At 36.2% G+C, this 26,777-nt stretch overlaps 2 protein-coding genes and 1 long non-coding RNA gene across 3 annotated transcripts; all 3 read right to left on the reverse strand.

Moving 5' to 3' along the window:
- Positions 1-1,946: 1,946 nt before the first annotated feature.
- On the reverse strand, positions 1,947-4,135 carry LOC145138420 (uncharacterized). The gene is made up of 4 exons (XM_079072510.1): positions 3,862-4,135; positions 3,260-3,584; positions 2,990-3,117; positions 1,947-2,905 (listed from the first exon to the last, which is right to left on the reverse strand). The coding sequence occupies exons 1-4, from the start codon at positions 3,988-3,990 to the stop codon at positions 2,171-2,173; spliced, it is 1,317 nt and encodes a 438-aa protein (XP_078928636.1). The 5' UTR covers positions 3,991-4,135; the 3' UTR covers positions 1,947-2,170.
- Positions 4,136-8,574: 4,439 nt separating this feature from the next.
- LOC145139458 (uncharacterized) lies at positions 8,575-9,519 on the reverse strand. The gene has a single exon (XM_079073277.1). The coding sequence runs from the start codon at positions 9,517-9,519 to the stop codon at positions 8,575-8,577; it is 945 nt and encodes a 314-aa protein (XP_078929403.1).
- A 14,715-nt stretch (positions 9,520-24,234) lies between these two features.
- LOC145136060 (uncharacterized) lies at positions 24,235-26,239 on the reverse strand. The gene is made up of 5 exons (XR_013720199.1): positions 26,101-26,239; positions 25,850-25,997; positions 25,361-25,459; positions 25,151-25,258; positions 24,235-24,498 (listed from the first exon to the last, which is right to left on the reverse strand). It is a non-coding gene; the product is annotated as an uncharacterized LOC145136060 (long non-coding RNA).
- Between the last annotated feature and the right edge of the window lie 538 nt (positions 26,240-26,777).

Raw genomic sequence — 26,777 nt, forward strand, 5'->3', positions numbered from 1 at the left:
TTTACAAAACTTTTAAAACATTTCACTCAATGGTTTACATGAGACACATTCATTACCTAAGTACAATACTTAGAAGACCCCTGACCTATAATCGTTAATCTTTGTGAGCGGGAGAATTATGTATAGATCTATACGGGTTGACACCCCTACTTGTAGTTGCTAGCTACAACCTTGGCAGTCGAGTCACACAGGGTGATAATTGTCTATCATTTACGACGTCGAATGAAGCATCGGGAGGGGCATATCGATCTAGTCAGGAGCTTAGTTATAGGGACTCATTGTAACATTGAGAGTGTACTAAATTCATTTATATATAATTTAGGAAACCACTTATATACATTGAAAACCTACTTTTGATTAAAAGTACGTATGATTTTAAATACTTCAAACTTGTGAACTCACTAACGTTACATTGACACTCTTTCAAATCACATGCATTCTCAGGGAATTAAGAGCTGGAAGGTCACAATCATGGAATGGCAGCCTACTTAGTATAGTATAATACTTTCATAAGTGTGCTTACTGTTGAGGAGTGTTATGTACTTTCAAATTTCAATACCTCTAGGTTAAGTATTATATGTAATTTCCCTTCAACAATCTCGCTTGTTGGGGGTGTGACATAGTGGATACTAGAGAGTTAGCTATATGTAGGTGTCGTGTGGTTTCCTATGCATGGGGTTTAGTGTGCATATTCCTCTCGATGTACTCCTCCCATATATGGTTTCCTTTGTGAATTCATTAAGATATATCCCTTCCCAGATGAGGACGTATCAACAATGAATTTGGGATAAATGATAAATGCGATGGGAGATGCCTTAGGGTAGGAAGAATAGGCATACACTTACATGATGTTCTTTGATGTTGCAACGCGTTTGTGATAATGATATGTTTCATCAATGTAAACGCATTATAAATGTTTATGTGTCATTGATGTTTGATGTATTAGTGATGTTATATGTAACTTTGATGTTAGATCTTGTGATTCCATATTGATGTTTTTTTTCATATGATGCTTATACATATGATGTTTATAGAATCTGAAAACATGTCTATCATCAAACCTTTTAGTCTAATGTAGTATTTTGATGTGTGTCTTGGGTAGCGAAGTTAGAACCACTTGCGGTTAGAGACGCAAATGAACTTGGGAAACTGAAGATACACTAACATGTAAGCCTAGTTCCGGAGTTTTAGAAAAGAAAAGTAAAGAAAGGGATTGAAAAGAAGTGAAAAGAAGAGAAAGGAAAGGAAAGAAAATTTGTATTTTGTGTTCCCGAGTTGGAAAAAAGTGAAAGAAAAATTAAACATTTTAATATATTCTATCAAAATCCTTGCAAATTGGAAGGAATATTATGAAGGAAAAATGATCCTTCCAATTCTTTCCATTAATGAAACTGAGAAACATTAATTTCTTTTATTTCTTCTCACTTAATTTCTTTTATTTCTTCTCACTTCTGTCCATTTTCCTTTTTGCCCTCGTTAAGTTGACTTAGTATTTATGCTTTGCTTATGGTTGATGATTGCTTAAGACATCCCTTGTGATTATTTTCTATTATCGAAACATTTTTATTTATTGAATGTTTGGAAATATCTCAAATTTTCTGTTGCTGAAAATGTTGTGAAATATAAAGAAATTTCAAATGGGATCTAAATTTGGGAATGTCAAACTAGAAATACTAGTTATTTTACAGTGCCCTTAAACATTACATTAAACCTTTTTAAACCTTGTACAAAACAATCAACACATAACATTTTCCAAAATAAAAGCCAAGTGTTTGGAATGTCAAGTAACAAGGTATAAATTTAATCAATGAATTTAATGTTAGTATCATCTTAAATTTGTTTTACTAGATGTGTCCTCAAACTGCCTTCCTTTACTTTCGTAGTCACCAACTCTTTGAATCAAGAATCATATCTGCATCCAAAAGTTTTTTAACAGAACAAAGCAGTCAAGCAGAAACTGCACATAAATTTTTAACTTGTATCAAGAATTCGTATGGAAAATTAACAACCATCTTACAACCAACAAAAAATCTCATAACAAAAAAAAAAAAAAAAAACAAAAAAAAAAAACAAAAAACAAAAACAAAACAAGTAATTAATCAATGAAAAACAAAACTTCTATCATACATCAGAGTATAAACCCATCTATCCCTCTTTATTCTTCATTACCCTAGTCATCCCAGTCAGCATCCCATCCGTCTTTCTTCCTAGAAGTCAACCCATTTGAGGAGATAGTTTTCGGTGTCACACCCCCACCTGGCGATCTAATCGCCTTATCTTCATCCCAATCATCATCATCCCAATCTTGATCCCATCCTTCCACAGTATCAACATTCACCGCATTAGAAGATTCCGGAAGCCCCATTTCAAGTTCCTGATACGGAATCCCGCCGTCATTCCTCCGCTTCCGGAAGCTACACAGGGCCCACGACCCACCGACAACTAAAGCCAAAAGAAACGCCACGTAAGCACCATGCATAGGTGTCACTTGCTTCGAGTAGAAACTCAACTGGTCAAAAAGGTTGTTTTGAGAAATCGGAACATCCACACTTTCGGGAGGGGGGATGTCTTTTGGTGACGTGGCGGGGATGTCGATGTCTTTGGATGACGTGGCAGGGGTGGTGTTGATGTCTTTTGGTGATGTGGCAGGGGTATTGGGGATTGGAGGTTCTTTGATTTCTTTAGGGTTTGTTGGGGTGTTGGATTCTTTAGGTTTTGGAGGATTGTTGTCTTCTTTGGGGTTTAAAGGAGTGTGTGCAGGGTTATTTTCGTCTTTTGGCTTTGGAGGAGTTTCGGGTTCCTTAGGTTTTGGAGGAGTGTTGATGGTTTTGGTCTTAAGTTGAAGCTCACAATCACCATTTAGAATAAGTTTTGTTGTCTTGTCTCCAGATAATATAAAATTAACCTACAATAATTAAATGTAAGAAATGAAACTATGATGCTATAATAAAAAATTAAAAATTAAAAAAAAAATCAATAAAAATCGAACCTTTTTAGTAGCATGACTAGGTATTTCAAAAGGTGCTAAAATATCGTTTATAGATGTGTCAGAAGTGATATTCACTTTCAAGTCTAGAATTCCTTCATTTTCCACAATAAGTGTCACATTGTTGGAACCTGCTAGAAGAAGGTGGTTAAATGTAGATTGATAGATGGAAAAAAGAATCAAAACTGCAATGTTTTAATTGGATAGAAATAAATGAATGTTTAAGAGTATAAATAGTTAAAATGGATCAAAAGAGAAGAGATTCCTTTTTACCATTTTGAAAATCTTGAATACATGCGATCATGGTTTTTCCCTGGTCTGTACAAACTGGATTGCCATTGCAACTTTTGCTAGCAAATGTTTCCATTTGTGTTTGCGTTTGTGTTTGTGTTTCTGCTTTCTCTTTCCCATCTTTACCCTTCTCCTTTTCTGCTGTCTTATCAGGAGGATTTTCAGAATTTATCTTGGTATTATCATCATTCAAGCCTTTAGAATCCACATTTGAGGGATTTGTATTTGGACTATCAACTGGCTTTGTTGTCTCAGTTGGAGAGGGATTTAACTTCTTATCATTAATGGATGTAGAAGATGGATCATCCTAAAGACGAATAACAATTTTAGCAATAGCATAACAGAACAAAAACAATTTACATGCACAAAGAAGAAGATCAAGTGAATTTGATAGTGCTATCTTGTTTCCACCCCAATTGATGCACAACTTTTTGATATCAGGATCGACGATATCCAAGCGTCGATCAAACGGTTAGCAAGTATTTAACTCACATGATTGTCAATTAATTCTTCAAGAAAAATTAATCCGCAAGTAATTCGAGATAACGTGCAAGAACAAAAACAAGTATTAACAGATCACGAACCTGAATTGCATTAGAGCTGCCATTTGGATCCGGTGTCGAAACTAATTTCCTAGAACTCAAGGCATTAGACCGACCCAAAACGGTCATAAATAAGAGCAATAATACTATCAGCAATCCATTTTTATCCATTCCACCTCAAAAAGAACAAATCTTCGATCCAAAACTCAAAGTATAAGAAATCCTAACTTAACCTGTTGATATAAAGTTATCAATCGTCCACTTAATCTATTCAGTTGATGAAATCGTCTCATCGTCTTGATAAAAAAAAAACCCTAAGCCCTCATCAACATCATCTTAATCAGCTGCAAATTTTGGATCAGAACGGAAGTTTGGTTAAAGGAGTGATGGGTAGCTTACAAAGTACGTTACTGACGATCTTAGGAAACCCGAAGGAGTGGAAGAAATCAGAAATTTGTGGAGATTGGAATTGGAATTGAAATTAAAATCGGAATTTGTTAGAGATTTCAATTCGCACAGAGGAAATTGTATCAGTAGATGTGTTCTTGTCATTCTTGACGATGTGAATAAAATTACTTGAAGCCGGGTTATCAGATTATTGGGCCGAACGCCCAGCTTATGAAGTTAATCATAGTCTTCAAAAAGTTTCAAAATTATTTGGGCCTCAACACTTTCGAATCATTTATGTCTGGTCCAGAATTTTAGCAAATAAAAAAAAGGTAAGAAAATAAAAGAAAGGAAAAAAAATATTGTGTGTTCTCGAATAAAGATAAATGAAAGGAAAATTAAATATTTTGTTTTTTCTCTTCAAATCCTTTTAAATTGAAAAGAAAGTTAGGAGCGAAAATGATCATTTCATTTTCTGTAATGAAATTCAAAATCACCAATTTTTTTATACTTTTTTTTCACTTCCATCCATTTTTTCCTCATTAAGTTGAACGTGGTAACAGAGTGGTAAAGTAGGCGTGAACAAATAAACCGGTTTTGGATTAGTTCCAAAAGAAAAGTGAGGTTGAACCGGTCTAAAACATAATATATCTAAAAAAGGACCGGTTCGAACAAAAACGGAACAAAAAAAGACCTTTGAGCGAGACTGAATCAGTCTAAAGCAAAATCTGTCTAAAAAAGACTTGTCTAAAAAAACGAAACAAAAAAAGGTCGTTGACATTGGTCCAAAAAAGAACGACCATTTCTGATACCGATCCCAAAAAATACTGGATCGTTTATGTGTCCAACTCGACTACTACCACAACCTATTTTATCGATAAACATCTTCATAATGTGTAACATCCCAAAAATTACAGTCCAAAATTTTCATTTTTAAAGTTACTAAATCCATAACCCAAAACATCATCAGTTTCAAAAGCAATGTGTACATACGATGATTATAGTATTTAAACAAAACCAGACATAGAAAAGTATTATCAGAACTTAAGTCCCCTAATCTCTAATGCGGAAAATCATAGTGTGATGCGATGCGATCATACCGACCCTTTTCCCTTCGAGCTAGAAGTACCTGAAACACAAACTGAAACTGTAAGCACAAAGCTTAGTGAGTTCCCCCACCATACCACATACACAATAAACATATTGTCAAGCATATCCGGGTGCTGGCCTATCCCTTCGGTCTATTTCAATCGGATACTGTCGAGCATATCTAGGTGTTCGACCTGCCCCTTCGGTCTATTTCAACCGGATAATGTCGAGCATATTTGGGTGCTCGACCCGCCCCTTCGGTCTGTTCCAACCGGATGTCGGGTCTACTTCACCCTACCACTACCACATAATATCCCACATAATTCACAGAATCATCAAACATTACATGCACAACCGATAATTATCACAAAGACAATCATCATGCCATATCATAACTAGTGGGCTGCCCTTGGTGCCTTCGACCCATAAATTCTACGAAAGGAGACTCACCACAAATTGTGGGTGTAATAACGTACTCGACGAATGACTCGTGAACTCATCCCCGTATCTCGCATCATAAATTTCTAATTAGCTAACAAATTATGACTCCAACCCTAATTCATGTCTTAAGGCAAAGATTCCCTAATTCTTGCCTTATTAGGCCTCTTCCTGCTAAGGCCCAATTTCAAACAACCCAAAAGTGTCCAAGCCCAAACAATTAAATTCTAAGGCCCAATAAGGCCAAAATATCATCCATCAACCCTAGGCCCAAAGGTCTTCATTCACAAATGGGCTTGGGGCCCAACAAATCATTTTTGCATTCTGTGTGCATACGCATGGCGTACTCTGCATGTACACCCATCGTACGTTGGTATTGACCTGACTCGGGTGGTTGACCCAGTACGTGCAACGTACCAGGGAGTACGCCCAGCGTACTGGCCAGCCAACCCAAGAACCCTCTTGTGACTTAATCCATTAAGTCCTAGCATCCAGAATGTAGATCCAGGTCCCTAAGAACGTCTTAAGTCATAAAGTCATAAACTTTATGCTTTTGCATGCATGGATGGGGATTAAGACATAGATTATGTCCATAAACACACTTAGTTGGTACCTAGCACTTGCATGGTTGAGGCTAAACCATCAAGGTCCGATTTTTATGGCTATTAACACTTCCAAGAGCCTAAAAGGACAACTCATATTGACTGAAAACTCATTTACTCAAAGAACCTCAAATATGAGACCAAAATATAATATAAAACATCCCAGAACTAGATCTAAGCATGCAATGGTCAAGGTTTAAGCTTTATACTTCAAATAGGTCAGAAATTATGTCAAACTTATGGATCTACAAGCCCTCTTCATGTCCTTGCTTCTTCTCTAAACTCTTTCTTCTTCAACACCACCAAATAACACCAAAAATGCACAAGGTAAGCTCAAAATGCATGCAAGAGGTTCTAACACTCTACGGTTCTAACACTCTACGGTCCTAACACTCTAAGGGTGATGGAGGCTGAGAGAATGAGGTTTAGGAGGGACATAAGGTCTTTAAATAGGGTGCAAACCATAAAATTTAGGGTTTGCTTCTGGCCAGACTACGCCCAGCATACGTAGTGACATCCCCCGATTCGCGCCTCACTTGTGTACTCCGTGCGTACACTATGTACGCCCAGCGTACGACCATTTCCCATATATTAATATTATTTATTTTTTTGAATAAGCAGCAAAAGTAGATACCTGGCAACTCGGGCATTACATAATGTCTATTATTATTTTCTTTGAAAGTTTTTTATTTTGGATTATAATATATACATATATACTTATTGGATCAAATGGGTTATATTATAAAACTTGAAACCATAATCGAAGAAAAAAAAACAAATCCAAACAAAATAAACATATGCAAAGACCGCGAGACCAACTTGGTCTACAACGAAATCGGACTAGTAAAAAACATGACTGATCTGAAACTTTTTATTGTACGCCTATAATAATAAGTGATATTGTGATAGTGTGACATAGATTGATTTCTGATAATCATCAAAAGTATCGAAATAATAACTTTGTGTTTAAGTCGATTTTGAAAAGATGTATTACTGTCTAAGAACTCACCTTAATTTTTCGAAATTAAGATTCATGATCATAGAGAATGTTATATTAGCGCAAAATCACCATCTCTAATTATATTGTTTAATAATTCTGATTAAAATAATATAATTAATATATCAATAAGTTTTTATTTTCATGAACAATTGGAATTTCATAAAAAAAATAATAATATCTATATAATTCAAAGAATAAGAAAACATTTAAACATCGTTGTTATCCATAAATAATATGTTATGTAAAAGACGTCATAGTGGCATCCTACTTTGAGACTATAAATTATAGCTGACAAATACAAACACCCCACCTTTGAATCTAGGGCTTCACTGGTTCGTTGGATGTCGAAAATGCTAGGAGTCATGGATTGAATCTACTATTACAGAACATCGTCCAGACGAGGATAGACCAAAGAGGGCATGATCTAACTTCAGATTCTAGGGAGTTATTGCATTTAAGGGCTAATCGGATGAGTCCAAACCGTATTTCTTGAACAAGGGATTGGATTGGGATGGACAGCTTGAGGATGAGTGAAGGTCTGGTTTTCAGATGGTTGTGTTGGACTGCGAACCAGACGTGGTGACGACGATGGCGAAGATGGTGTCGATAACCATGGTTTTAGAGGATCATGGTGGTCTCATTGGGTTGTGGGAGGAGTGTACGAAGGGGGGGGAAGATTTTGAGTCGTGATGGACGCCACTAGAGAGAGAGAGAGAGAGAGAGAGGAGAGAGAGAGAGAGAGAGAGAGAGAGAGAGAGAGAGAGAGAGAGAGAGAGAGAGAGAGAAAGAAAGAAAGAGAGAGAGAGAGAGAGAGTTGGAAGGATGGGGTGGGCCAGCATAATTCTTTTTTTTTTGTATTAATATTAACAAATTAAAAAATATAAAAAATACAAAAAAAATTAAAAAGGCATAACAGTCAATTCAAGTGGTCCATGGACCAAAACTATAGAAATTTCTTAATTTTAGGACCAAAATCACGTAAAAATCTTAATTTTAGACCTTCCATGCAAGTCAGAACTTTTTGAACATTATCTACAGTTTTTCGAATACCACAATGATCAATTTTGTTGTTTTGTCTTTAATATATATATCAGGGGCGGACGCAGGAATTGGTAGTAGGGGTTGCCAAAAAAAAGTCCGGTCAAACATAATTTAAAACTGAAAAATAATTCATTACGTCTAATACAAAAAAAACATTTCATTACATAAAAAGTTAAAAACATAACTATCTACTACAATTTAAATTTGTCCTCTTCGTACAGACATCTTTTGAAACCGCTCCATTACTTTTTCATTCTCAACTTTCACAAGTGTTTCGGTCTCAACATTGCAAAGTAACGCGTCGTTCAAAAAGTCATCACCAATTTTGTTGCGCAAGTCGGTCTTCAAGAGCTTCATCTTCGAAAAACATCTTTCCACACTTGCGGTCGCTACGGGTAAAATTAAAGCCAACTTCAAAAGCTTATAAACCAAAGGATAAGACCGATGTTTCCCCGTACTAACCATCAAACGAGAAAGCTCGGAAATTCCTTTCAAAGTGGTAAAACACTCATCTTTGATACAAGAGTGATAAAATATCTCAAGTTGTCCTTCAAGATCTATCAAATCCAAATCATCAAAGTCATACTTGTACAATTTAGCCAACTTCAACAACTTTAATTTGTCAAATTGTGCAAATGAATCACAAGGGCTCAAAGCACCCATGTATTCTAGTAACTGGGTGCTTGTTTTACTAAATCGATCCTGATATTCTGTAAGTTGCATGTCCACCACCGTGTTGAAGATTTCAACCTCAAAATGAAATCTATTGGTCTTTGTGGTCGTACGGTTTCTTGCACCAACATAAAAATTCTCTATTTCCAAAGTAGCAATATTGTGTGTTTGACAAAAAGATGATATCTTTGGCAAAATGCTAGCAAACCCCGTGTCTCTTAAAGATTGCAATGCGTCCATTGTCCCTCTAACCATCGAAGCTGCTTCTAAAATGTCTGGATCTTTTTTTTGAAGTTGCTTTGATAATGTACCCATGAGTCGTAAAATATCATACATCATATATAAGTAAAACACGAACTCATAAGATTTAAAATATGCTAAGATTTCGGACGCTTGTTGACGGTTTGCCAATGACCCTCCATCCACTTTCACAAATTCTAAAACTACAAGAACATCTGCAAACAATTTCATTAAACTTGTGAGTGTGTTGAAATGTGAACACCATATTGTATTTCCCGCTCGAACAAGTGTAGTCTCTTGATTTAACCATCTCCCGGTTTCAAGATCACCACTACACAAGCCTTTTTGCACCCTTTTTCTTGCTTGTTCCCTTAGTAAGTCTTTTCTTTTACACGAGGCACAAACAACATTAACCACCAATAAAATTTGTTCAAAAAAGTCACTAACACCGCCATGCTTCTTTGCTACAGCCACAACCACTAATTGAAGTTGGTGTGCCAAGCAATGTATACATTTTGCACACCAACTTCAATTAGTGTGAATGCAGTGAGATTGAAGTTGATCGACAACATATGAATTTGATTTCTAACAATATGTGAAAGAAAAACGAATGTTGTTAATGTCTACTAAACTGGAAAACTCGTGAATGTTTAAAAAAAATGTAATGGTTTGAAGACCTTATAGATTAATATGAAGGAATCTTACGAAATTTACACACCTTAAACAAATCTTGGACATCATGAGCAAATATAGAAAAATTAAAGTCGGTGAAAATAACAAACTCTATCTATATGAACAAGAGCTAGTAGCTTCCAACAAGAAATAGAGGGTATGTGGGTTTAGGGGAAGTTAGGGGTGTAACTGAGCCGAGCCAATTCGTGTGATACTCGGAACGGACTCGAAAAATACTCGAAATCGACTCGGTTCAAATCGAGTCGAGCTCGAGCTCAAGCTACTCGAGTACATTATTGAGTCGAGCTCGAGTATAGAAATTATCGGCTTGTGAAACTCGCGAGCTTAATCGAGTAGTGTTATATTTACACATTTACCCTTTATTTTCTTCATATTTACATATTATAGAGTCGAGTCGAGCTCGCGAGCTTTAATGTATTTCTATTATAATTTAAGGTGGTTTTATTTTCTTAGTAGCTAATCGAGTTCATGGGCGGAGCCAATATGGAGACTGCCAAATGCTTGGCCCCCTAATCTCTCAAGTAAAACTTTAATTTTAGCATTGTGCATAGATAAACATAAAGCCCATGAATAATTAGAAGCTCTCGCATAATCTATTATTAATTTTGTACTTTAATAGTGCTCAACCCCTCTCATTCTTTCTTAAAATTTAATTACTATATAAGAAAATAAAATAATGAGTCTCACATTTATTAACTAAAATCTCACAGCATTCACACACATTTATTTTAATTGACCGATTGCTTTGGTTTATTTTTTTTAATTCATGTTCATAAATTGCTATCTTAATTATAAATCGCTATAGCTAGTACTTTCTTTATTTTCCACACATAAATATATATATGATTTTTACTTTATGAAACAAAAACAAAACAATTAAGATTACTAATAGATGAAAATTGGTGCTTATGATCGTTTGAAAACATTTTTTTTTGAACAAAAATTGTTTTAAAAATGTGAAGATTGATTATTGTAAAGATCGATGTAGCCTATATTTAAACGATTTTTTTCTTTATCAATTTTACGAACTCAATTATGTTATTCGGATATAAAAATATAAAAATATAAAAATATTTTATTACGATGTAAGCCCCCCTTATCCTAAAATCCTAACTCCTCCACTAATCGAGTTGAGCTGAGCTGAGCTGAGCTCGAAAGACTCAATTACTTTATCGAGCTCGAGCTCGAGCTTGAAGTGAAGGCTCGAGTCGAGTTTAAGCCGAGTTTCGAGCTCGATTTTCTTAGTTGAGTCGAGTTCCGAGCTTGGCAGTGGTCGACTTTGATTACATCCCTGGTGGAAGATACAATCTTATCATTGCATTCAATCTTACTTTTAGTCCATGGCCCATATTAAATAGGAGATCTCAAGTCAGGCCGTAACTCAACTCACAACATAAAAATGATAAGTGTTTATTTTCATTTATTGATAAAATCTATCCGTCAACAATTTTAAATAATTTACATAATTAATTTCAATTTAATGATAACATAATATACACATTTATTAAGCAGTCCAAATATTATCCAACAATAATTTTCAATCATACCCTTAACGTTGTTTCATATCATTTCAAAGTAGTATACAAGTGAAATTGTTGATGAAATACACTTTAACGCATGGTTACAATGTTAAATTCATGGTTACACTTTAAGAAAGGCGCATGTTTATAGTGTTAAATTCATGGGTACTTGGGTGAGAAATAAAAATAAATAACTTCTTAGATTTGTACAAATGGAATTTTGTTGCTTTATATCGCAAACACATAAGAAACTTTATCGGTATGATGACTGGTTCAATGTTTATTTGTTGTTGTACTTTTAGTGAGAGATTAAAATAACACTTCTACTTCATCGCCCTTTGCAACCACTGACTTAGACTATCTCTAACCCTATGTTATTTTTTTACGTCAAAATGATGTAAAAAATGGTGCAAATACTATTTCATTTCCAAATCTACACCATTTTTTTACATAGAAAGGTATATTTCATAGAATATTTTTTTATCTTATATACATTATCAAATACCCTCTTCTACTTATTAGCCTTTTACAACTTTTTTGTGTAAAAACTTTATAAAATATTATTATTAATTTATAACCAATTTAATTATTTAAGATATATATGTCAATTTTATTTTATTTTATAAAATATGTTACTGTATTTTAAAACTTTAAAGTATTTAAAACTTTAAATAAATTCTAAACCTTCATATTAACTTTTATACTTATGAATATCAATTTAATATATAACATAATATTATAATGAATAATTATTATATTTAAAATAAACAAATCCATACTTTATAAAGTATAATATAATAAATATTAAAAACGAGAGACTAAAAGTGTCACATAAAATTTTTACACCATTGTGATATAAATGAATAACATAACACCAAATTTGATGTTATATTATCTATTTACACAAAAAAAAATTATGTAAAAATGAAATGAGATTAGAGATGATTCAACACCATTTTGGTGTAAAAAATGGATTTTGGTTAGGGGTTAGTGATACCCTTAAAACACCACCACCTCCTTTTCTTCTCCTTATTCCTCTTTTTTGGCACTAAATACAAACACCTCTACTCTAAATCCCCATGTAACCAGTATGAACTTTCAAATTTTCACCTTCAACCTCTAAGTCTCTCGCTCTTCGTTGTAGGAACCCTAGTTAATAAACTCGAAGATCATCTCGCAGCCCCTCTCTTCTTGTTCTCATGAGTAGCACCCATTTCAATCATACCGAAACAAAAAACAATGCTTCCAAAGTCCTTTGGGGAAAAGTTTATCCAAATTTCTCATCTAATTGCAAACTTATCCAAATTCCTTTGGGAAAAACATTTAACAATGTTTGAGTTTGATTTATAACATCGTTTTGTTTTGTTATATCACAGAATTTGGGTTGACGCAGACACAAAACAAAAAAATGTACTTGTAACCAGGCATGTTCATGATATTTCAAGGCCTTCTTTGAAAATTAAATTAAGGTCCCATTAAAAATTATTATAAAATGTTATTAATCCTAAACGTCTTATATGGGTCTTCACTTGTTACTAGTATTCACTCATTACTAATAAAATGAAACTCCTGCAAAAAAAAACCTTTCCAAAGAAGATAAACAGACAAAGCATTATTATTTCTTAAACATTGTATTCTAGCATTTTTTATATAAGCAAACATATGTTATATTGTCATAATAAATATTTTTAAGAAACATTTCATGTAGAGACATGGTAGAACAATAAGATTTTAAAAGTTTTAGTTTTAGAAAACTTTTTTTCGCTTATACAATTGTAATGGAAACAATCAACAATATTATGTATGCTAGCTAAGAAATTAGTGTTAGATTTGGGTTTTAAATATCAATCAATACTTCGATAATTTTAAGGATCATGTATCAGAAGCACTTTCCAAAATCTGTGATTTCGACCTTTTTTCTTAGGGTATCATGAAATCCAATTTGAAATAATCCAAGAACAAAACGAATTGAAATACAGGTATATTCCAATTCTGAACACAAAAATATACCTTGCAACCGATGTGTTTTTTTCCAAAGACCAAGATGCAGAGAGAAGAAAACAGTTTTTATGATGTTCTTAAGCGTTCTAATCTTCTTTTATATGTAGAAGATGACGGTTAGTAGGGAAAACGATATGTAACGCCCGTGTTTCTGGACTAGGCATTAATGATGATGTGATAGTCTAGGTTGACCTTTGTAACCCATTTTGAAATAATAGAAGTGTATTATTTGAGTATTGTGTGTTTTGTGCTTAATTGTGTGTCTTAAATGAATTAAGAATAAATATAAGCGTGAAAATGAAATGTTAGATAAACCCAATATTGATACACGAAAACGTAGTGGTCGTGACGAGGTTTCCGAATATATAAAGAATGCCGAAATCCGAGTTATAACGAAGAAGTTATGATCTGTCGAAGTTTCGCGACAGAACCGGCACGACGCTAAATGACGTAAAATACGAATTTAAGATAGAGCGAGATTTAGCCTTAGTGATCTAAACGAAAGTCGTAGAATACGTTAAACCGCGAGCGTGCATAAAAAGAACGTCTAAATCTGACTTCGTATGAGGAGTTATGATTTTTTGAAGTTTCGACTTAGCGGTATGCAGCCCGAATACTCGAAATAGAGATCGAGTGATATTTAGCCAAAACTTTCTAAATGAGAATTGAAGATCTCATCGATAGTATTCCAACGATAAAAAGACAGACGAAAACGGAGTTCAGATGAAGGAGTTATGAATTTCGAACGGAGTTTTCCTGTCCCGGCCTACTAAAAATAATATATTAAAAATTAAAGTCAAAATTAGCAGACGGAGTCTAAACGAGAGTTGTAGAGCATAATCTCACCTACGCGTCGATATGAAGCACGTCGAAAACGGAGCTCGTATGCGAAAGTTATGAATTTCTGAAGTTCGGGGTGCGAACCCCGATACTGTGTCAGAGTTCACGACGTGAACTCAGTGATTTGACCTTTCAGAGCCTGTCAGACGCAACATGTGATGACGCATGCAGTGATGACTAAGTTCACGACGTGAGAACTTAATATTCACGACGTGAGAGCTGAAAAATGGCCCTATAAATAGAATTCAAGGGTCAGCCGATTTTGGTTGCTCCTCTCTTACTCTCTCACTCCCGATACCCTCTCTAAGCCCTATTTTAACCCCCCGAAGCCCCGGTATCATCCTGAGACCCGAAGCGAGTCCCGAAGCCCGAAGATCCCGAGAAGTGCAATTCCCGAGCCGAAGCTCTGCCAGCGAGAAGCCAATTTTTGTGAAGATCTTCCAGATCTACCGAAGAATACTACTTCTACAATATGTTGGGTAGAACACGGGTAGATAGTTGATGTGTGATAAACAGATGAGAGGCCTCGATGTTGTTATTGATCTAGTCATCTAGCGGAGTATGGATGACGACCACGGACTCTTTCTAGACAGTCCAGTGGAACGCTAGCAGGCTCATAACCTGTAGGTGTTGTGAACGATGTGTTCACCGGTGTACTCTATCCCCCTCATGGTTGCCTTTAGGACATCTATTGTTGAGGAAACCCCTTGCAGTAATGCCCGTCCCGATGAAAAATCCTAGATTAGGTCCCTTGAGATAGATGTTGTTTTAGGGACGTAAAGTGAGGATAACGGGAATGGGTAATCGGGTTATTGTTGGTTGGTGAAATTAAATATAATTATTTATTGTGGGTTGAAAACCCTATATGCTCACCAGGCTCCCAAGCCTGACCCACTCAGTTTTGTTGTATTACAGGTAGTGGCGCGAGAGCATAAGTTGGATGACTTATCAAGATCTTTTGATATTAGACCAGTTGTTATATGTAATTGTTGTATGGTCTATCTTTTGTTGTTTATGCTTTTGGTCTGTTTATCGGAACATGACATCCCGAATATTGTTATATAATGAAAATGCATCTCTTGATGAAATGCTTTGATAAACTTTATTTTATCATATTTTGTTTTGGGAACAAATTCCGCAACTCTTTTAAATCAATGGATTTACTCTGAAACTATTTTAAAAGCATAAATGAAACCGGTCTTTTCTGGCCGTGATTTTGGGGATGTCATAGTTGGTATCAGAGCATTAATTTAAACGAACTAGGAATTTGTAGGATTTCTAGACTTAAACTTAGAATGCTAAGTGAAGATTTTGAGATAGTGTCTGTTATATTTTAGACACGAGCAGTAGTTTATTTTAGGAAAGTTGCCTAAAATGCCCTTATGTGCTAAATGTTCAATGTTTCCATATATGATATTATTTGTTCAGATCTACGGTTTGTTGCCAACCGGATCTGGCGACCTTATGTGTTTAGGATTCTAAGCGTGCGACTACGGAATTAGAACTAGCATGTAAACGTTTCGGAATGATATGGATAATTTAATTATCTATCGTGAATAAGGATCTAAATTCACCTTATTCGGTGTATAGATCAAGAATGGCAAGAACAAGAAGTGGAGTTGGAAACGCGAACGAAAACAGGAACCAACCACCTGTAATCGAGCAAATACCTGTTGTAGCAGTAGCACCTGAGCCAATGACAATGGCTGGTGTATAATTGATGATTCAGACGATGTTGGATCGTTTGATGGAAGAAACTAGACGTCTGCTTCAACAAAATCGTGAAGAACCTTCAATTCAAGTTGAAGAGCCCGAAGTGAATGGAGGTCCGTCGGAAGGAGGAAACTTCAGTGGGACTGTTGGTCAAGTCGACCCACCGATTTTTAGACAAAACAATCGTGATGGAGGAAATGATGGAAGAGGATGTAAATACAAAGATTTTATGGCGTCTAAGCCACCGTGTCTATCCGGAATCCCGACGCCGGTGCAAGTTATGGATTGGATCTCCGAAATGTAGACAATGTTTGAAAGTTGCAAATGCAGCAACAGGCAGAAGACCACTCTTGCGATCCCTTTGTTAAAATTTGGCGTGTTGAGTTGGTGGAAGCTGTTAGCTTACTCGATGCCCAAGGGAGAAGCTAGCAAGATGTCTTGGGAAGACTTTGTGGAACAATTGAAACTGCAATACTGCTCAGAGCAGGACCTTCTGGAAATCAATAACGAGTTTCAGAATTTGAAGAAGGGAAAGATGAGCGTTGCTGAATACGCTGTAAGTTTCACAGAGAAGATGAAGCTTATCCCATATCTAGTTCCAACAGAACTCTCAAAGGTCAACAAGTTTGCCCGTGGATTACCAGCGGACTTAGGTCTAATGGTTAAGCAAGCCACAACTTTGAAAGCCGCCATCTGGGCTGCTAAGAATGTTGAGACTCAGATCAGGGAGAAGGGTCTGGAGAGATCAGAGATTGGTGAGAAGAGGAAGCTTGATGGGCCTTCAGGGTCCAACAAGAAAAATAAATTCTCGAAATCTGGTTCGAGAGGAGGTGGAGGAGGCGAAGCGAAATGGTGCGACAAATGCAAGAAGAAGCATCTTGGGAAATGTGGCGGGGAAGCCACATGCTTCAAATGTGGAAAGCCAGGGCACTATGCCAACGAATGCACCCTTACCAAGAAAGTGTGCTACGGGTGTGGTGAGGAGGGGAACATCTCGAGGGATTGTCCGAAAAAGAAGGAGGCAGCAAGACCCAACATTCCACCAAAGCTGAAGGCGAGAGTCTTCCAGATGACACTAGAAGCTGCTAAAGAAGAAGCTGATGTCGCTTCAGGTACCTTTCTCGTAAATGAATTGCCTGCCCAAATTTTATTTGATTCTGGAGCCAACTACTCCTTTATTTCGCATGAATTTGGTAGAAAACTAGCTTTGCCTGTCGATAGACTAGATAATGCTTTATTACTCGAAGTTGCTAGTGGCAAGTTTGTACCTGTTAGCCATCGTATGAAAAACATCTTAATTGATTTGAATGGGAATAAGTTCCACGAGGAATTATTGCCTATTGAGCTAAACGGTTTCGACATCGTGTTGGGGATGGATTGGCTTAGCGCCAACGATGTCGAGATTTTATGAAAGAAGAAGATAGTAAAAGTAAACCCGCCAGGGAAAGAGTCATTTATGGTGTATGGGGACAAACGCAGAGTAAATTCTGGAATCATTTCGCTAATGAAATCCAGAAAGTGTTTGGCCAAAGGATATACATCATATTTGGCATTCGTGATCGATGCTAAGAAGGAGAAAAAGGAGATGCAGAGCATTCCTGTCGTGTGTGATTATCCGGAAGTATTTCCCGAAGATCTTCCCGGATTATCGCCTGATAGACAAGTGGAGTTCAGAATAGACTTGTTACCAGGGACGACGCCAATAGCAAAAGCACCTTACCGACTAGCACCGACGGAGATGAAGGAGCTGATGATGCAACTTCAGGAGTTATTGGACAACGGTTTCATTAGACCTAGTTCATCACCCTGGGGAGCTCCAGTGTTATTCGTAAAGAAGAAAGATGGAAGTATGAGAATGTGCATCGATTACAGAGAGCTGAACAAGGCAACAATAAAGAATAGATATCCGTTGCCGAGGATTGACGACCTGTTCGATCAACTACAAGGTTGAAGTTATTTTTCAAAGATCGACCTGAGGTCAGGATATCACCAGATGAAAGTAAGAGAGCAGGATATAGAGAAGACTGCATTCAGAACACGATATGGACACTACGAGTTTTTGGTTATGTCGTTTGGACTAACCAATGCTCCAGCAGCATTCATGGATTTAATGAACAGGGTTTGTAATCCGTTCCTTGATAAATCTGTGATAGTGTTCATAGATGACATTCTGATTTACTCAAAAAGCCAAGAGGATCATGGCCGACACTTGCGAGAAGTGTTGGAAGTTAGAAGGAGAAGCTGTATGCTAAGTTCTCCAAATGTGATTTTTGGATTCGAGAAGTCCAATTCTTGGGTCACGGGGTCAACCAAGAAGGGATAATGGTTGATCCAGCAAAGATTGAAGGTGTAATGAAGTGGGAACAACCGAAAAGTCCCACGGAGATTTGAAGCTTTTTGGGATTAGCTGGATATTACCGAAGGTTTATCCAAGGCTTTTCTTCGATCGCTAGTCCATTAACAGCTTTGACCTACAAAGGAGCTGCTTATGCTTGGAGTGATAAGCATAGAGAAGCATTCGAGTTGTTAAAAAAGAGGCTATGTGAGGCACCGATTTTATCTCTACCCGATGGAGTTGAAGACTTCGTTGTTTATAGTGATGCGTCTGGAGTTGGATTGGGTTGTGTTTTGACCCAAATACATAAGGTGATCGCGTATGCATCTCGACAGCTGAAAGAGCATGAAAAGCACTACCTCACTCATGATTTGGAGTTGGCAGCGGTAGTTTTCGCTCTGAAAATATGGAGGCATTACCTTTATGGCACGAAGTGCAAACTTTTCACTGATCATAAGAGTCTCCAATATCTCTTTAATCAGAAAGAATTGAATATGAGGCAACGACGCTGGCTAGAACTACTCAAGGACTACGACTGTGAGATACTTTACCACCCTGGTAAAGCAAATGTTGTCGCTGATGCTCTCAGTCGGAAAGTCAATCTTGAAAGGAAAAGGCCAAGAGCGTTGACAATAGAAGTTGTCTCGACCATTGTGGAAAGTATAAAGAAATCTCAAGAAGAAGCTTCTGAGAAGAATGACCGAAAGGAAGAACGTTTGGGCAAAACGTTGGTGTTCGGTATAAACAGTCATGGACTGAAGGTGTTCCAAGATCGGATTTGGATACCTAAGACAGGAGGAGTCAGAGATCTTATGATGGAAGAAGCTCACAAAACCATGTACTCGATTCATCCCGGTAGCACTAAAATGTATAGGGACCTGAAACTCTATTACTGGTGGCCGACGATGAAGCTCGACATTGCGAAGTATGTGGCCGAGTGTGTGACCTGTGCAAGAGTTAAGGCACAACATCAGAAACCGTACGGGAGTTTAGAACCTTTGCCTGTGCCTATGGGTAAATAGGAGGACATTGTTATGGATTTTGTCACTAAACTGCCCAGAACAAAGAACGGTCACGACATGATTTGGGTAGTCGTTGATCGCTTCACTAAGAGTGCGCATTTCATAGCGGCCAATGAGAAATGGTCTATGGATAAGCTTGCAAATTCTTACGTGAAGGAAATTGTGAGGCTTCACGGTGTTCCGTTAACGATTGTGTCAGATCGTGACAGCCGTTTCACCTCGCGATTTTGGAGAAGTCTACAAGAGGAATTGGGTACCAAGTTGTGTTTGAGTACAGCTTACCATCCACAGACTGATGGTCAGAGCGAACGAACGATACAAACGCTTGAAGATATGCTGAGAGCATGTACCCTGGAATTCCAAGGTAACTGGGATGAACATTTACCTTTGGTAGAATTTTCCTACAATAATAGTTTCCACTCGAGCATTAAGATGGCACCTTATCAAGCTATGTACGGACAAAAATGTCGTACGCCGTCTTGTTGGCTTAAGGCTGGGGAAAAGCAGTTTATGGGACCGGAGATAGTTCATCAAACTGCTGAAAAGTTGAAAATAATTAGGGAGAGAATGTTAGCAGCTCAGGATCGTCAAAAGAGCTATGCTGACAACAAGCGAAGACCGATGACTTTTGAAGTTGGAGATTCGGTTTTGCTTAAAGTCTCACCATGGAAGGGACTTATACGATTTGGTAAAAGGGGAAAGTTAAGTCCAAGGTTTATTGGACCGTTTAAAGTTCTTCAGAGGGTTGGGAACCAAGCTTACAAGCTAGAATTACCCGAAGAACTGAATGGAATTCATAACACTTTTCATGTGTGTTATTTGAGGAAGTTCACGGGAGAAGTTCCCGACATAATTCTAATTTCTGAATTAAGAATTGATGAGAACAAAAAGGTTGATTGAAGAACCAGAGGCAATCGTTGACCGAAAGACTAAGAAGTTGCGACGCAAGATGGTCGAGTTAGTGCTTGTCCAATGGAAACATACGAATGAGCCAAATCTCACCTGGGAGACAGAGAGTGACATGATGAGTCGCTATCCGCATTTGTTTGTTGATGTGTGATTCCGAGGACGGAATCATTCTAAGGTGGAGAGAATTATAACGCCCGTGTTTCTGGGCTAGGCATTAATGATGATGTGATAGTCTAGGTTGACCTTTGTAACCCATTTTGAAATAATAGAAGTGTATTATTTGAGTATTGTGTGTTTTGTGCTTATTTGTGTGTCTTAAATGAATTAAGAATAAATATAAGCGTGAAAATGAAATGTTAGATAAACCCAATATTGATACACGAATACGTAATGGTCGTGACGAGGTTTCCGAATATATAAAGAATGCCGAAATCCGAGTTATAACGAAGAAGTTATGATCTGTCGAAGTTTCGCGATAGAACCGGCACGATGCTGAATGACGTAAAATACGAATTTAAGATAGAGCGATATTTAGCCTTAGTGATCTAAACGAAAGTCGTAGAATACGTTAAACCGCGAGCGTGCATAAAAAGAACGTCTAAATCTGACTTCGTATGAGGAAGTTATGATTTTTCGAAGTTTCGACTTAGCGGTATGCAGCCCGAATACTCGAAATAGAGATCGAGTGATATTTAGCCAAAACTTTCTAAATGAGAATTGAAGATCTAATCGATAGTAGTCCAACGATAAAAAGACAGACGAAAACGGAGTTCAGATGAAGGAGTTATGAATTTCGAACGGAGTTTTCCTGTCCCGGCCTACTAAAAATAATATATTAATAATATATTAAAATTAAATTCAAAATTAGCCGACGGAGTCTAAACGAGAGTTGTAGATCATAATCTCACCTACGCGTCGATATAAAGAACGTCGAAAACGGAGCTCGTATGCGAAAGTTATGAATTTCTGAAGTTCGGGGTGCGAACCCCGATACTATGTCAGAGTTCACGACGTGAATACAGTGTTCACGACGTGAACTCAGTGATTTGACCTTTCAGAGCCTGTCAGACGCAACATGTGATGACGCATGCAGTGACGACTAAGTTCACGACGTGAGAACTTAAAATTCACGACGTGAGAGCTGAAAAATGACCCTATAAATAGAATTCAAGGGTCAGCCGATTTTGGTTGCTCCTCTCTTACTCTCTCACTCCCGATACCCTCTCTAAGCCCTATTTTAACCCCCCGAAGCCCCGGTATCATCCCGAGACCCGAAGCGAGTCCCGAAGTCCGAAGATCCCGAGAAGTGCAATTCCCGAGCCGAAGCTCTGCCAGCGAGAAGCCAATTTTTGTGAAGATCTTCCAGATCTACCGAAGAATACTACTTCTACAAGCCGTAGTGCTGTCCGATCATCTTCTGATCAAGTGAGTGTGTAGTTACTTTCTTCTAATACATAATTTGAAGTATTTGATACGAAATACGTGTTATGGGTATATGTTTATATGTGTGAATGTATATTCACTTTCTTCTATCTCATAGATATGATTTATTCTCTATGAAATACATGTTATGTGTATGTGTCTCATCTGCTTTTTGGAATATGTATTGAATGAGAATGTTATACACGTTTTAAACTATGTATAAAAATATATATATATTTTTATCTACTAATATGTTGGGTAGAACATGGGTAGATAGTTGATGTGTGATAAACAGATGAGAGGCCTCGATGTTATTGTTGATCTAGTCATCTAGCGGAGTATGGATGACGACCACGGACTCTTTCTAGACAGTCCAGTGGAACGCTAGCAGGCTCATAACCTGTAGGTGTTGTGAACGATGTGTTCACCGGTGTACTCTATCCCCCTCATGGTTGCCTTTAGGACATCTATTGTTGAGGAAACCCCTTGCAGTAATGTCCGCCCCGATGAAAAATCATAGATTAGGTCCCTTGAGATAAATGTTGTTTTAGGGACGTAAAGTGAGGATAACGGAAATGGGTAATCGGGTTATTGTTGGTTGGTGAAATTAAATATAATTATTTATTGTGGGTTGAAAACCCTATATGCTCACCAGGCTCCCAAGCCTGACCCACTCAGTTTTGTTGTATTACAGGTAGTGGCGCGAGAGCATAAGTTGGATGACTTATCAAGATCTTTTGATATTAGACCAGTTGTTATATGTAACTGTTGTATGGTCTATCTTTTGTTGTTTATGCTTTTGGTCTGTTTATCGGAACATGACATCCCGAATATTGTTATATAATGAAAATGCATCTCTTGATGAAATGCTTTGATAAACTTTATTTTATCATATTTTGTTTTGGGAACAAATTCTGCAACTCTTTTAAATCAATGGATTTATTCTGAAACTATTTTAAAAGCATAAATGAAACCGGTCTTTTCTGGCCGTGATTTTGGGGATGTCATACGATGCCCCTTTAATGGACACAAATATTGGGTTATTTAGCTAGAAAAGTTGGGCTCTTCCCCTTAGACCTTATTAGGGGTGCCACACCTAGATCTCACCAATGGAAGTGCCCCTTGGAACCCCATCAGGGACTCTGCTCCTGGACCCCCCGTGTTCCCGAGTCCTCTTAAGTTATCCACGTCATGTCTCGATACATAACTAAAAGTTCATACTACTTGTATTGCTCAAACTTTCACTCTAATGAACCAATAGTTTGATCAACTATGTACATAAAATACGGAGTCATGAATGGTTTTTTGAGGTGAAAGTTCATGTATTAGTTCTAATGACTCATTGCCTCTCTTGTCAAAATCTATTTTCTTAAAAATTCTTCTTTTATTATTTTTCTCATCAAACACCATACCAATTCTAAAATTTGAAACTCTAATTCTAGCTTAATTCAAAGTCTTCTCAAACCCATGCTCTTGGTAGTTCCTTCGATACGTAAATGTCTTTACATTAATATTTAAATTCTAATTGATATTAAAAATACATTTAAGAAACTTAATTTTTATTATTAAAAAAACATGAATTATATTAGTAACATGCAACAATACTTATAATTAATACATTTGATAGTTTATTTGATTTCCTTCTTTTTATAGTTTATTTTAGAATTTTTAGCCCTTTTTATTAGTATTGTATTGTATATTCTTTATTTTCTTTATCATGGATCAGGTACTTTCTATTTTGCATGAGGTATTTTGTAGGGTTTTGGAGTCTCGGAGCGGTTGCAATTTGGCTTGGAGATGGATTTGGTGGGCTTTAGAGGCGTCATTGGTCTTTACGGATTCATCAAAGAGGAATTAGGCTTAAAATGTTGAAGAATTAGATGAAGTGAGCTTATAAAGATGGCTCATGGACCAAAGAAGATGAACTTGGACCACTACAAATTAAATGACATTTAGTGGCACGGAAAAAGTGTCACTAAAAACAAAAAAAGTGCCACTAAAAACCCCTTCGGCAATCAGCGGCACAAAATAAAAATGACACTAAAAACGCTCCAGCCCTCTTGGGATTAAGTGACACTTTTAGTGGCACTTTATGGTTGTGTCGCTGCAGCCCTCTTGGGATTAAGTGACACTTTTTTTATGCCATTATAACACTTTTGGTTTTTGTGGCACTATTTTTATGACACTATATAATTGCTAAAACAAAAACAATTTTTATATTTTAACAACACTTTTTTTACCATAAAACATTTATATTTAAAACAATAAGTCCAATTTTTTTATATAAATTTAAATGGAACATAAAATAATAAAAAAATTAAGATAATAATTGTAAAAAAAAATTACTTAAATTAAAACTTAACTTGTCTTACAATAACATTCTCAATATTTAAAACAAAAATATCTTCCAAAAGGCATAATACATCTAAACAGTGTGCTAGTAATTACTCAAAACATTAAACTATCAAACTAAATACTAGTTCAGGAAGAAACACGAAAGTTGACATGAAGATGAACTTTGCTTAATTGCTCCTCTTCTTTATCCAATTTACGAACAATTGCCTATAATATAACCATAATAAATCACATAAAATTATGTAAGAATTACACTAATAATCGCAACACAAAAAAAAAATCATTGATCACGTGGTTATACTAGCTGAAAGTACTTATCATTGCTATGATAACTTTCAGAATATGATCTTTGAATTCCTAGAGTAGAGTTATTAGGAACCATAGAAAAGTCAACATGAACCTGAAACAAATAACAAATAGAGAATAGTTAACACATAGGATAATACTATAAGAATTATTAATTTATATGTAATTACCTATAAGTTTAAATTGTTAAACATTCTCGATATGTTTGCATTTTAACTATGATCATTAATGAGGTTGATGAGATACAAAACAGTGGAAAGAACAGTGAGTATACATGTATCAGATTCTTAAAAGGTCCATTTCTATAGCAGATTATAAAGGACCATTTTTGTTATGTTTTTCCTTCAACAAGGATCATTTTGTAATATATTCCTACCATAAGGACCATGTATGTAACATATCTTTAAGGACCATTTTTATCATGTTTTCCCTGCAACAAGGACCATTTATGTTTGTTATACACTATTAACTTATTTTAGAATTAACCAACCAAATGATCTACTTTCAAAGAGAACATTTATGCTATAGAAACCATATAATTTCAATATTCAACAGTTTTATTAATCCTAGTTTCATTTTCATTAAATTATGATTACGATAACTTTGTTAAATTTTGCTAGGAAGGACTTAAACATGGATGCAAGTGATCGTTAGAAAAAAACCCACCTAGTTATTAAAAGACCACATAGTAAAAGATTTTAATGCTATTTTCAACAATTTTCCCTAAATGAAAATGAAAAATGTACCTTCATACAAACAAGAGATAACACTGGCGAAATTTTGGTTTACTTTCTGCAATGACTGAAGAGGGCCTGAAGCAGGAATGATCTTTTGTACATTTTGATGTCATAAAACTAGGATTTAAGGACACAAACACAAAAATTAATGAGCGTGACATCACTAAATAACATAAGTATACTTATATTTTTTTTTTTTGCAAAAAGTATGACAATTACCTTAATTACCACAAATTAAGTGTATCATTATACTTATACTGATGACAAGAGTGAATCCTTAAAAGCCATTGTTTCACATGTCGGTTCCAGTTTCTTTTCCTGCATTAGTTCAATAAAAATAATTATAGAACTTTATTTTATTTTTGTAAAAAGATTATGCATTAATCCAAATGAAACTCATTAACTTTAAGAAGAACCCAAGTGTATAAGTTTTTCAGTTGGCAAAGAAAGATAACAAATTTATCAAAGGATAAAACAAGAATAGCCCAAGTGCATCTATTCTGGTGAATGATCTTATTCAGTAGTCTAGCCAAAATGAAATTTCATTGAATCTTGAAAATGACAATCAGCAGTTATAACACTCATATTCCTATTTCAACTACTACATGTTAAGACAAGGTTATTACTCTAGTCCCCAAAAAGTAAAATTTTGAATCAACTAAGATACAAAAAATTAACCATAAGGAGCCTAGTATAGATGAAACTTACATGCTATGAAGGATGATTTACCATCTTCACCGAGCATAACCAATCACAAATGCATAATTAATCATCTCTACACCTACTAGCCAACACATTATTCCCTTGCTCGCGGCTGAAATTTCAACCCCCGAATGTTAAATGAGACGTAAAAGATCTACAGATACCAAGAAAAATCAGGCCTAGTAACATAAACATTAGCCTCTTTAATATTATCATCATCAAAAATGCTAGAACACGAAGGATTTGACTGAGATTACCTATTTGAAACAGTTTAGTTTCTTGAAAGTTTTCATCATGACCTAGTTTACGCTCCAATCCACATATGAGCTCTCAAGGAGTAAAGAAGACAACGACCTTGTCCAGAGTACACCAGAGTACTCATGAGGTCAGAACAGAAGACAACGACCTTGTCCAGCGACGCCCAATTTCCCGGAGGAGAGATCGTTGAAGTGGCGGGCATGTCTGGTGGGAGAAGATTGAAGACGACGACAGGATCATTTGATGGAACTTGTTCTTCCAGCAATTTGTGAGAATTTGACGCAAATGCAAGCGTTAGGTTGGAATTCTAGGGCTAAGAATTGGGGGTTTGATTCTCCGAATAGGGTTTTTTTTTTTGTGGGCACAGCCTTAAAACTAGTCTTTTTGGTTTTAAAAAAAAATAAAATAAAAATAATTGGAGTTGGCGGAAAGTTTTTGCTCAGCGGGAATATGAAAGTTTTTAGTGAGGGGGAATAAAAATTAGAATTTTCATTCTACATGGCATAAAAAAACGTGCCACTAAAGTCATAGTGGCATAAAAGAAAATGTGCCACTGTAGTAGTGTACTGTCTAAATGTGCCACTAAATGTAACTTTGTTTGTAGTGGACTGTCTATTTGAAGCTTGAAGATGATTGACCAAATTTGAATCATATGAGGTATGGAGGGGACTAATGG

The sequence above is a fragment of the Lactuca virosa genome, chromosome 9 (genome assembly GCF_052849685.1).
Source record: "Lactuca virosa cultivar CGN04683 chromosome 9, Lactuca_virosa_CGN04683_v6, whole genome shotgun sequence".
In the NCBI taxonomy this organism is placed as follows: domain Eukaryota; kingdom Viridiplantae; phylum Streptophyta; class Magnoliopsida; order Asterales; family Asteraceae; genus Lactuca; species Lactuca virosa.